The 13,577-nt window shown below is 31.1% G+C and overlaps 1 protein-coding gene across 5 annotated transcripts in view; it reads left to right on the top strand.

Moving 5' to 3' along the window:
* Phf14 (PHD finger protein 14) overlaps positions 1-13,577 on the top strand; it is a 278,273-nt gene that overhangs the window by 57,658 nt on the left and 207,038 nt on the right. For all 5 annotated transcript variants that reach the window (XM_010610531.2, XM_010610529.3, XM_033758255.1 and 2 more), the window contains 5 exons: positions 118-224; positions 1,245-1,340; positions 3,494-3,597; positions 5,447-5,578; positions 9,037-9,205. In XM_010610531.2, the coding sequence (XP_010608833.1) occupies positions 118-224; positions 1,245-1,340; positions 3,494-3,597; positions 5,447-5,578; positions 9,037-9,205 (608 nt within the window). The remainder of the gene's footprint in view (positions 1-117; positions 225-1,244; positions 1,341-3,493; positions 3,598-5,446; positions 5,579-9,036; positions 9,206-13,577) is intronic.

Here is a 13,577-nt window from a genome sequence, read left to right as displayed (position 1 = left end):
TTTCAGCAATGTAGATTTATCCATATGTTTATCTTTATGGATAGTTTCTTTCTTTATATATTTCTGTATCAGCTTTTACTTGGTACTAAAGTAAAATTGGATATTTAATTTAAATAGAGAGAAATATGCGCATGATTCAGATTCAGGAAAATATGGCTGAACAAAAGAATATAAAGGACAAATTAGAGAATGAACAAGAAAAGCTTCATGTGGAATATAATAAGGTAAGTTGACTACAAAGTAGAGAGCATAAAAGGACTTGATTTCTTCTGTGATTTTATAGTATTTTTATTTTTTGAGATTCTAGAGGTTTTAGTCTTTTCTCTTACTGTACTTTATCATCACTGTCTCTTATGGAACATTTTATATGTGCCGAATGTACTTCTAATGCCTTCATATCTAGTAACTTATTTAATCCTCATCTTAATTGTGTTGTGTATCTTATGATTATGATCCATTTTCAAGGGAAGAAACTCAGTCCTGAAGACTGTAATTTGCCCAGACTCACATGTAGTTAAGTCACAGAACTGGAGTTTGAGGCTAAGACATTTGACTCAAGTTTTTATTCTAACTTACACACAATATTATAGAGCTCGTCTTTTTCAGTTTATAGACATTTAAAAAAACTTATTTTTCCATTACTGTTTTTATCCCAAATTATGATGTTACCCTTAATATAAATATATTCTTCCCAATTTAAATTTCAGTGTTACCTCTTAATTCTAATGATGAGAGATTTTAAAAAATCACATAAAAGCAAGATATGACTAAAATACCAGGTATTAAGTGTCATATGTATTAAAAATAGTATTGACCTATTGTTAAAAAATATTTTCAGTGACAAAAAAAATTGGTAGGAAATTTCAGTAGTGCAAAGTGCAGTTAGATTCAGAAACCTAGAGATTTCATGTAGTTCTGTCTTGTGGGCCAACTCACAAAAACTTGTGATTCTTAGTTTTCTCTGGGGTAGATGATGGAAATGCGTCTTGATAGAGACAATGGTTAATTAGCAGAGTATGTGTGAAAGTGTATATCAAGTATAATGAAATTATAAATATAAGTATCTTCAGTAAAATAATACTAGCACAAAATAAAATGCTTTTGCTTTCTGATGCTGCTGCTAAATATTTGGATAACATTCTCTTAGTGTACCATGTTGTGACTTGAATATCTTACAAATGCATGGAATATGGTTGTAGATATCTTTGGGCATTTATTGATGCTTTGACTTGTTCACTTTGTAGCTGTGTGAATCTTTAGAAGAACTGCAAAACTTGAATGGAAAACTTCGAAGTGAAGGGCAAGGAATATGGGCCTTACTGGGCAGAATTACAGGGCAGGTTAGTGTTTTTCCAATTGCTTTCTTTAATTCTTGCTGCTATATAACTTTCAAAGATGAGATTTCTGTCACACCTGAAGTGTTCTGTTTTATCAGAGCTTAATCTTCTAGGTTGGATACTGATTTCTGCCTGAAGTGCATCTAGAGCATTGGAAACACCTACCGAGAACGTATAGCTTAATTTGGTTGTTTTGAGAACTGTCTAGTTTGCAGACTTTTTTCATTTGCTGCACCCATTTGACCTGTCTGTCATTTGTGATGAGCTCTAACATTTGAAACATGAGAAATGTACCAATAAAATTAATTAAAGAAAAAAGATTTGAAAGGCCAGGGATTTGGCTCAGTGGTTCTGCTGCCTGCTTTGTAAGTGCAAAGGCCCGAGTTCCAGCCCCGGTACCAAAAAAACAAAAATAAAAACAAATTCAGTAGTTTGTTAAAAAAAAAAAAAAAGAAAAAAAAAGAAAAAAGATTTGAAACACGAGTTTCTCCTATTGCATTCTTTTTTAAAAAATTTAGCAGTTCTTGATTCTTTGCCGTATTTTTTTTCTTGTTATTTTGCTATGTTCCAGGTGTTTATGTGAATGTAAAACTTAAAATTTTAAAATGTAAACTAGAGAGATTAATTTTCATGTTTTTTGGCTTTTAGCTGTTAGAAGATAGGTTTTGAAATTTAAATATGATGGTTTTAGTCTTTTATCTTTGAACACTTTTAGCCTGTTAAAGCTCTTAGTGTTGAAAAGAATATTGGAATTTTTGGAATGCTTTTTTTAAGGCATTAATTGATATATATTACAGGTTTTTTTCCAAATAATTGCTTTTTTTTTAAGGAATGATGGATACCCATTTAGGGTTCTTTGACTTCAAAAGTCATTTTATTTGAAAAGGAAACTTTTCAAAGGACAGATATTTTCATTCTACTTGTTTGAGATGTTGACAGAAGTACATTCATGACAGAATTTGTGCAATTATGTTATTTTAAGTATGTACTGATTTGTACTGTGCCATGCTAGCTTTAAAGATTATTTTGTGAACTGTGTAATGTAGGTGGCTTGTAGTAATTTATTTTTGAAAAGTGAGAATGAGGAGTAGTTGCCTTTGGGAGAATTAACGTTTGTTTGTTTGTTTGTTTGTTTTTGGTACCAGGGATTGAACTCTGGACCTTGTGCTTGCAAGGCAGGTGGCGGAACCACTGAGCTAAATCTCTGGCCCTAACGTTTGTTTCTATTGATAGTTTGTTAATGAATGTTTGGAAGATTGTATGATTTAATTATTTATTTATTTTTATATTTTATTTTTGGTGCTGAGGATCAAACTCAGGTTCTTGCATTTACAAGGCAAGCTGTGGCTCCATTGAACTAAACCCCCGGCTGGAAGATAATATTCTTTAATATTTGATAGTTAGAAAATGTAGCATGCAAGACCTAAGTTAGTTTGCTTGATTTGTAAATCTGTCTCATAGGAACCTCCTATTCAGTGTGAAATATTATCTACTATACAAGATATTTTTATTTATTAAATGACTTTTCACAGAGGTTTGCAAATTTCCATGTGCAAATGTAAAATGTCCAACAGAAGTAGAATTCACTTGTATTGTTTGCTTGATACATTTTTCCGGCTCGGTGAACAGATGTGGGCCCACTGGGCTACTAAGAAATAACTTTGATAGATGGTTGCTGTCTATGAAGCCAACAACTAAAGATTAGTAGAAGCCCAAAGAGAGTCTCATCTGCTTTGTTGGAGAGTTTGGTCCAATAAGATAATTTTTTTAATTAACCTATGGAGCAGCAGTATACCTGGGATGTTGAAGAAAATAAACGACTTCAATATTCTTTTTGTTAAGAGTACTTTTTTTTTAAACCTTTGTATACCTGTCTTCATCTTTCACTTTTCAAACTAAAGCAGTTTAATTTTAATAATGTTTTAGTGTACCACCAAAAATTGATAAAAATATGTAATTATAGGCTTCTGATGGAAGAACTGTAGACAAAAACTCCTCTTTTATTTTCTTTTGCCAGTGTAATAGCTGGTAAAGCAGATTTCTCCTTCATAACCCTAGCATATTTAGCTTGTTCAAGTGGCAAGTAGAGGAAAATATTGTATTTGTATTTTGTATTTATATTTCATCCTTAAAACAGTAATTTGTTCAATTAATAGAAGTTGAACATACCGGCAATTTTGCGAGCACCCAAGGAGAGAAAACCAAGTAAAAAAGAAGGAGGCACACAAAAGACATCTATTCTCCCTACAGTACTTTATAGGCAAGTAATATATTTATTTTTAGCTAATACTTATTAGGACGAAGGTACTTAACATATTTGTGAGTGAATTATGTCCATATCAAAATTTAAGTTGATTTGATGTTCATTTTATCAAAGATACTTTCTAGGTTGAATGATAGATTTTTGTTGTTCTTTAATAAGAGGAATGACTTTTTATGTCTGTTAATAACTGGGCATGTATTTGTGTAAGTTCCATGGAAATAAAGAATTCTCCTTGGGGAATTGGAATGTTACCTTTAAATAAGTGTGCTTATTGTCTTAAATAATTAAAGGAACATAATAAAATATATTTATATTTTTATATATTTATATTTTATATTTTTTATATTTATATAGTTATATTTTATTTTACTTGAATGACAAAATTTTCTTTGTTTTTAGGTAGTGAAGGATATTATATAGAAAGTCTGAATCTTTGTAAATAGTGTATAATAAAGCTAGATTTCAGATTGGAGTCTGTGGGTATTTGCTCAGTTGCAATAATTTTGCAATTACTCAGTCCAGAAATATTTTTTTGTTTAGTTTCTGTGCTCAGTATTTTTGTGTAGTGTTCACTGTTATTATACTTTTACTTAGATAAAACTTACTCATCTAAATTTAAAGTCGGTATCACTTTTTATGTAATTACATTGATTATATTGAGTTTAGAAAATGCAGTTGTGTGTGTACACAAACACACATACACATATGCACACATTCTTTCCAAAACTAATTTCTTTCTTAGAAATAACAGTTATTATGATGATATTGATATCAGTCTTAACTACTTCCCATGCTTTATTGGAGAATCTTTCCACAGATAATAGCAAATAAGTTCCATGGACTATAGGAAAAGCCCACTACTGCTGTCTTAATGCATGATGTTAATATTAGTATGACATCAATACTGCTTTCCCAAACAAAGTTGGTTTATTTGAAATAATCAGGTATATCACTGTACTCCTGACTTTTATGACTACAATTCATTTTTGTTTCAGAGTATATTCTCAGTAATTTTTCTGTTTTACTCTGAGATCAGATACTAGTTGTTTTGTTTTTCTACGGATATTAAAAATAAATCTAAGCATCATTGTTGTTTTGCTTTTTGTATATGAATAGTTTTTCTAGGTTCCCAACAGCTTTTTCTCTCATTCTGTACATTGCCAACGTAGATATATAAATATACATTAAGTATTTAGGTCATGTTGCTCTTGTTTTCAATCACTAGATTGTCTTTTCAACAAAAAAGTTACATTAAAAAAACAAACCAAAGTTAAAATAAGCAACGATTGTGAAATTTCCCAATATTTTCAAATATCAGTTAACATATTTTAAAGGCTTAAAATCTGATTTTGCAAAGAGACTTATTTATATATTTATCTTATTTTTGTGTTAAAGATTATTTGGAGAGTATAATTAACAGCAGAAAATAAGCTGAATTTCATTTCTGAAGTAATTTCTTTTGTAGTTTTTAGAGAAGTTTTAGAAAAATGAAAACTGCTTCAGATAAATTATGTTTCTATAGTAAAATTTAACTTTAAATAGCGTTTAATTAATAATTAAAATTAAGATGATATTGATAATAAATAGCTTACATATGCCCTTCTTTGAAAGGTTTGACTCTTATTAACATTTAAATTTGTACTAAATCCAAACCATCTTTTAACACTTTCGAAGGTATATATAACTAATAGTTACTGATACTGTAAAAAGATCTGTTTTATAAGCAAAATTCATCATAACAAAGAAATGTTAACTGAGATTAAAATTTTAAAATTTAAAATGTTGAATACAAATTGCGTGTCAGTATTACATTTTGTCTAACCTTATTTGCTGCCTTTATTCAAAGTTGTGGAATTTGTAAGAAGAACCATGATCAACACCTTCTTTTATTATGTGATACCTGTAAACTCCACTATCATCTTGGATGTCTGGATCCTCCACTTACAAGGATGCCAAGAAAGACCAAAAACAGTTATTGGTAAGTAAAATGAAAGGGAATGTTAGAACCAGTTTACTTTTCATTTCACCTCTATAAGAGGAAGTATTACATTATATTGAATGATGATAAAGTATTTCAGACATTTTTAAATTAATACTTTCATAAATTTGCTGTGCTGTTACATAAAACTTTTTTTGAAAAAAATGAATTTCAATTAATTTTGGCTATTTTGATATCTTAGTGAATTGTTACTTATGGCATGAATCTGATATGTTTATAATTTTTGTTTTATTGTTAAGAATTTCTCAGATGCTTTATTTTTATTTTGCATAAATTTATCAAATTATGTGAATTTATGAAAATTTGCCTCAATTTTCATGTTTTTAGTTGGAATTAATATCTTATTTCTGAGTCAGTGCCACCAAAGGTTTTACTTCTGTTTTCATTTGTACTCCAGATATTTAAATTATATTTAATTAAAGAATGCAACCATTCTTTGAAAATTTAGAACTATTTCATAAATACATGAATCATTTTTTCATTAATGTAAACATATTGAAGCCCTACAAATGTTTAATAGAAGCTTTTGATAATGAGTTTTATAATGAGTTTTAGTCCAGGGGAAAAGCAGGTTTTCAAATTTTAATAGACTATTTTCTTATAGGAAGGAGAGTATAGGATATAAAAAAAAAATGGAATAAAATGAATATTTTTTTTTTTCAAAATACCGTTCCAGTTTTAGAAAAGAGCAAGCAATATCCAAATCCTTAAGTTGTGATGTTTAAAAGGTGGTTCTCAAACACATTGTTAAATATATATAATCTCTTAAGCTGTATCTGTACTCTTGAGGTTAAGTTTGTTAAATATATATTGTAGAGAAACTGTATAATGGTGTTACTATTCATCTTTTCCCCATTCTACATTCTATGATGTCATTTTTATAGTGTGAAATTGCCATGGTTGGGAATACTCCTACTTGGAAGTTGGCAGATGCCACAAATTAGGGATTTTCCTCCAGAGAACTGGTGGTCAGATATTTACTAGTATATCATTCATTGACTGTTGTAGTCCCTAAGTAGTTCTTGCTAATTCTTTATTAGGATTCTGTTGCTCATCCCTTATTTGTTGACTGTGTCTCTAACTCTAATCTTTGCCTTAACTTCCTGCAAATACTGCTAGTATACATTTTTGAGTGTTACCAGTTTCAGCTTTTGCTGTCTTTATGCTCTGCAAGACTATGCTAAGATTCTTTTTACTAAATCTTCATTCTGCTAACTTTAGTTAGATAGAATTATTATAACACGTCACCTTACTTTTCAGATTTCACATTTTCTCTAAAGACTCTCTTTAAAGCACTTGCTATCTAGCCTTTTCTTCCAGTACCAGCTCTGATTTCATGAAGATACTAGCTCTAGATCTTGATGCTTCCTATTCAGTTCATCCCACAGTAATCACTGGGCTCATCTGGCCTGATTTGAAACATGTGACAGGAACCAAGACGTGGATAAAGATAACAGATGTAATTATTAATGGAGGGTAAGGAGGTAGAGTGAGTTCACATCATTTAGGCTCAGACTTTTCAGTGAAATAGAAGTAGTTTGACCTGGGAAGATAATGAGGGGTTCAGAAGAGAACAAATAGTGTTTGAGAGCAACTGTGAGAAAAGTATCAGCAGTAAGTTAATCACTGAGTCTGTACAGCTGCAGTGTTCAGTGAATTAGTGTTGCATTAATTTTGTTTTTCTCAAATGGTATTCAGCTGCTCTAGAGAAGAGGGCTTCTGAAGTTGGGCTAGAGATAGTTTGCAAAGCAAATGAGGATCAAGTGGTTGAGGAATTTGTCAGAGGTAGGGGGCTAATGACTGTGATCTAGGTTCTGTTTTTTTTCTTTTTGCATTAATTTTCCTAGTATTTAAAATATATTTTATCTCAGTTTATGTTATTTGTGGTTTTGTTATTATTAAAATGTTATCTGCATATGCCTTAAATTCTAAGGCAAGTCTAGTAGGACATAAGTAAGTAGTATGGAGTTGATTTATTAGAGTAGCTCAAATAGCTGATAATTTCTTACATTTTAGAAAAGTAATGCTGTTTCTACCATAATCTCATCAGAATTTGTTTGTAAATTCCCAATAATTTAACCCTAATGCTACCACTAAAAAGATTTAAATTAGTATATTAAATGTTAATTTGCATTTTAATACTTAGTGTCCTCGCATTAACAAAGCAAATGGTACTTTGTAGTTGACTGTTAAGAGTTCAGAATTGAAAACTTTCACTTTTCAAACTGAACATTAGCCTGATATTAAGCTTACAGTATTAATGGATGAAAGGTATACATTTTGATGGGGCATGAATTATATGATAATAATAATTTAAAAATATTTGAAACATGTCATATTCATGCATACTAACATAAACACATATATTTTATGTATTTACAGTATAATGTTCATAAAGAGAATACTATTACAAGTAAGATTTGGAAAATTTCTTTGATCTGATTATTGTTTTTTAGAAGTAACCTTGGGTTTTTTTTTGTGTTTTTTTTTTTTTTGGTACCAGGATCGAACTTGGGACCTTGTACTTACCAGACAGTCAGCGGAACCACTGAGCTATCCCTGGCCCAGTAGATTGATTACTGTTTTAAATTTGAAGAAAATATATGAGTAAAATTTTTAACAACTGGTTGTACATTTTTGAAATGGGCTTTCAATTGGCAGTATAAAGATTTTAAGTAGTCATTGCCTAGCTTTCTGTGTTCAAATTTTAGCCACTAGATTAGACCCATGTAGCTATTTAACTTAATTAAATTGAAGCTCTCATTTGCACTGGGTCACATTTTAAGTGCTTATTAGCGATATCTGGCTCATGCAATTGCTCATGCAATTATAACAGAAAGTTCTAGAGTATAGCTCAGTCTAATCTGAAGCTTCAAATTCAGTAATTGTCTCATGTTACACATGTTAAACGTGCTTCATAAACTCTGCTATTACAACTTCCTTTAGTAGGTAAATTTACAGTTTTTCTTTTAGGAGTAACATGGATGATCAACTAAAGTCACCAATTTTTCACCATTCCTGGAGTTTCTTTCTTTCTTTTTTTTTTCTTCTGGAATTTCTTTAGAGTTTTCTTTCATTGGTGTTTTTAGCATAGCTTGTTAAATTATCAGAAATATATGTTAAGTTTGACAAGGAATAGAGTCAGGATCCATGAAGGGTTGTAATTTTCAAATGCCATAGTTTTGTGTCACTTAAGGAAAAGTCATAATTTCCAAAGGGAGCTACCTTTTAAATTAGTGCTATATTGTTTATATTGTTTTAGTTTAAGCACACATGCAGCATTGTTGCATGAATTCTTATGATAATTACAGGAATACCATGGTCCTCATTCTGAGTGGAGACATTTATGTATTTGGTAGTTATAGAAACTATAGCTTCTATAAAGCTGGAAGATAATAAGTATATGACCTTACCTTTTCTTTTTCAAATTTATGCAGGCAGTGCTCAGAATGTGACCAGGCAGGGAGCAGTGACATGGAAGCAGACATGGCCATGGAAACCTTACCAGATGGGACTAAACGATCACGGAGGCAGATTAAAGAACCAGTGAAATTTGTTCCACAGGATGTACCACCAGAACCCAAGAAGATTCCAATAAGAAACACGGTAATTTACTTATTTTTAATAATGATAATAACATTCTAACTACAAATTTGAGAGGTTGGGAAAACAGAGGGTAAACATATATTCAGGACTCAAATGTACAATAATTTGTTTTCGTATTGGTTATTTCTAAGAATTTATTTTTCTAAATTATAAATATACTGTTTTTCCCTGAGAGTTTGTGGTTTATATGTTCAATTGAAAGCATAATAATAATGAGCACCCAGAATACCTACCACTCTGCTTAAAAGAGAGAACATTCCCAAAGCCTGTTTTTTCCCCAGCTGTGTAATTCTGAGGTCACCTCTTAACCTCAGCCATATGTCTCTCACTCATTAATCTTTTGTTTTATGATTACATTTCATATCTGTGTAACCATAAATAATACAGTTTTGGAAGTTTGAATTTTGTATGAAAGGAGTCAAACATTTCTTCTGTAATTTGATATTTTGACCAGTTATATTGATTGGATTCAACATGCATGTAATTGTAGCTCATTTATTTTCACAAAAGTTTAGTTTTCTAATGAAAGAGTAGATCATTATCAAGTTTTTCCTTTATTCTGTTGATGGGCAATTCCTTTGTCTTTTTGTTTTTTTCTTCCTTTGGTATCAGAGATCAAACTCAGGATCTTGTGCTTGCCAGGCAGGAGTGGTACCACTGAGCTACATAGCTGGCCTCATGGGCAATTAGTTTCTGTTTTGTTATTACTAACTTTGTTTTGGATATTCTTGTAAATGTCTCCTGGGGCAAGGTAACAAGAAGTTAGTCTATACTAAGTATAGATTTTCTGACTTTTAGGCTGTCTGCATCTTTATTTGCTGGATAATGTCACATGTTTCACATCCCCATTTACACTTAGGCTTGCAGTGGGTAATGTTTCTGTTGTTTCACAAATAGTACTTAAATGCTTTTCAAAGAAATGCAAGGAAGTAAAGTATATTGTCAATTTATTTTGCTTTTCCTTCAGTACTGAAGATTTTGAACATTTTTTGATAAGCAGTATTTCTTCTGGAAAATGTCTGGAAGTGTTTTTCCAAATTTCTATTTCACTGAAAATTCTTTGAGGCCAAGGTTTAAATGTTTCTTCCAGAAAGCACTTGTGTTTGTTGTTAACAGGTGCTTGGGATTCTATCAATTTGAGATTATTTTAAATAAAAGATTGGGGTTTTCATTAGATCGGTGTATAAATTTCTGCTTTAAATTTAAAATGTCTGGCTTGCAGTTATGAAATCTTAGAGGAGATTTTTTTACTTTTCCACCTCAGCCAAGGCAAATATTTTTCAAAATCTAGATCTCTTTGAGGAAGATATAAGGATATTTTTAGGGTTAGTTGTCATCATCGTTTGTTTTTTACCTATTTCATTTTTTCCCTTAAAGTTACAATTTTCTCAAAAGGTTCTGTGTTTTAAAAATACATAATAACCCCTAATTTTTTTTTATCAACTAATAGTCTTATTTAAGATAAATCACTTAGATTACCTCATTCAATTCTGTATTAGAGGTTCACTGAAATTGATAAATCTCGGAATTTCTAACCTTTTGATACTTGAAATTCATAGTTTAAGTGTTCTAAATAGAGCACAATTAAATACCTTACTGGTAATCCCCATGGTTTAAAACATTTTTTCTTTCCCTGGGGGAAAGGAAATAAGGAAAAAGAAAAAAATATGAGAAAATGAAAAAATGGAAATAAAGGTTTTGTAAATAGGAACGGGGGGGGGGAGGCGAAAGGAGGGCAGAAGTATGGGGAAAAAATGAAAACCAAGACCTGTCATGAAAAGGTACAAGATCCCAGTGATGAATGTAACTGTACTTTATACCTAAAATGTACCAATAAACTCAATGAAGGAAAAAAATTTTTTTCTACTTTAACTTTAAAATTCATATGGTTTATAAAGGAACTAGAGATAATTTTCCCTTTTAAAGTCAGCCTGCTAGTTTCTGTTTTTAAAATATTTTGTGTAACTGTTTGATGCAAATATCAACTATTTTTAAGTTCCTAGAGAAAAACTCTATTATTAGAAAAGCTCTTATTATTTCATGTGTTGGTCTGTTAAGATTATCTTCTTTTGAAACAGTATGTTGACAGTATTTTCATTGTTAAAGAAATCCTTTGACCAGTATTATCTTTAAATTTAGAGTTATAATATGGAGGGGAATTATGTATATCATAGTAATATTGTAGCCAATAACAGTATGTCCGTAATTCATTTAAAAAAAATATTTTGTTTTTCTGTTTTTAGCCTCTTTTCCTTGTTTGCTTTTCTATACTGGAATTATAAGGAAGCTCTTAATTTTCCTAGTTTAGTTCAGTTCCTTTCATCTTACTCTTTTCTCTAGTTTTTTTGTCTAAAGGTTTTTAGGAATATACATATTGGTAGATTAAACACTGTGGAAATGATTACACTCCAATACTTTTAAAATATGTGGTATGGTTATTTTCTCACTCATGAGAATTTAAAAGTTTATTGAAGCTCCAAAAAAATCCTACTACTTAGTAACATTATTTCTATTTATCTTTTTACTTAATTTTACAGGTAAAGATTTTTTAAAAAATTGCACCACACATGGTGTGGTACCAGGTTTGGGAATGGTATTCTAGAGACCATAGATCAATTGCCTAAGTGTTCTTTAGGGTGTTTGTTAGAGTATAGAGTCTGGACACATCCTAGAGCTAACAAATTACAATTCGTGGGTTTGGGCTAAGTAACTTTCTTAAGTGTTATACAAAATAAAGTTTTAAAATAACTAAATAATATTTATGATTATCTTTCATTCCTCTTTCCCTCACATCTTCCCTCCTTTTCTCCATCAGTCCATTTAGAAAACTTTTGATTAGTATGTTAGCAGGTGCCATACCATGCTGAGCAAACAGCATAACAATGGGTGATACAGGAGATAGTGGTCAGTGAAACCTGATCTTAATTTTTACCATTTCAGATGAGTTCCTCTTTTTTTGGTACCCAGATTGAACTTAGGCCCTTGTGCTTGCAAGGCAGGTGGCAGACCACTATTCTAAGTCCCCAACCCAGATGAGTTCCTCTTTTACGCTCCCCTTTTTTTTTGTCTAAAAATAAAATGACTGCTATCTTATTTTATTTATTTATTTAGTTTTTTGAGACAGGGTCTCACTGTGTAGTTCAGGCTGGCCTTGAACTCACTATGTAGCCCAGGCTGGTCTGGAATTCCCAGCAATCCCCTTGCCTCAGCCACCACACCTAATTATTTTGCTAAGCAAAAATAAATGTTTTATTTGAAAAAGTCAGCCTCTTACACAAAATTTTAAATCTTTCACCCTATTAACTATAATGATATTTTAAATACATTGAATATAATTCATAGAATATCTATATTTTTCTGCATCAATTTTTCAGATGTTAGGTTAAAAAAATACTTGGTTTCACTTTAATCTACCCACTTTGCTGTCTTTATTCTGAACTCATTTTTTTATTTTTCAGGGGTGAAAATGATTGCATAAGTTGAGGTTTGTGTGTAGAAGAAGAGTATGTCCAGTAATTCTCATATAATTTTCATTTTAAGCCTTCTCAGGAAAAAATTTGCATACTTTAGAACCTCTCTCCAGCCTTTATTAATTTCCCTGGAGCCACATAGCTTTGGTACTCTTGAATATGTAAACACTAAGGAACAATGTAAAAACAAAAGAAAAAAAAATACATACAGACACATTCTATCTATAATGAACATCTCCCATACAAATGTAAGCAACTATAAATGAAACTACCAAAATCAAAGGAGAAAAATTCCAGAAAAAAATAAAGGAAAAAGATTCCAGGAGGTTGTTGGTGTGGCTCAGTGGCACTCTGTTTAGCATGTACAGCATAAGATAAAAGTAACATACCCTAAGTTTCAGTCTTCAATTTCAAAATGATGGACAGCTGGTAAAAATTTTTTCCCACATTGTAGATTGTCTCTTAGTTCTGCTGATGGTTTCTTTTGAAGTACAGAAGCTTTTTAGTAAGATGAGATCCCAGTTGTTGATTCTATCTGCTAGTTCCCGTGCTACTGAGGATTTGTTCATAAAATCTTTTCCTATACCAATGTCTTCCAGAGTTCTGCCTAACTTACCTTCCAGCAAGTTTAATGTTTCTGTTTTAATATTTAGATTTTTAATCCATTTGGATTTTAATTTAGTGCATGGCGAAAGATAAGGGTCTAATTTGAATCTGTGGCAGGTTGACATCCAGTTTTTCCAACACCATTTATTAAAGAGGCTATCTTGCCTCCACTGAGGATGGTCAGCTCCTTTGTCAGCGATGAGGTAGCTGAGTACATCTCCATTTGTTTTTGTGTCTTATCAAGGATATATAAAGAACTCAAAACAATCAGTCCCCCCAAATACAAAGACCCGATT

This window comes from Fukomys damarensis, unplaced genomic scaffold, assembly GCF_012274545.1.
Source record: "Fukomys damarensis isolate Sample0158 unplaced genomic scaffold, DMR_v1.0_HiC HiC_scaffold_4, whole genome shotgun sequence".
NCBI lineage: Eukaryota > Metazoa > Chordata > Mammalia > Rodentia > Bathyergidae > Fukomys > Fukomys damarensis.
Note: the sequence above shows the minus strand (reverse complement) of the source record. Positions and strands in the feature narration are given on the sequence as shown.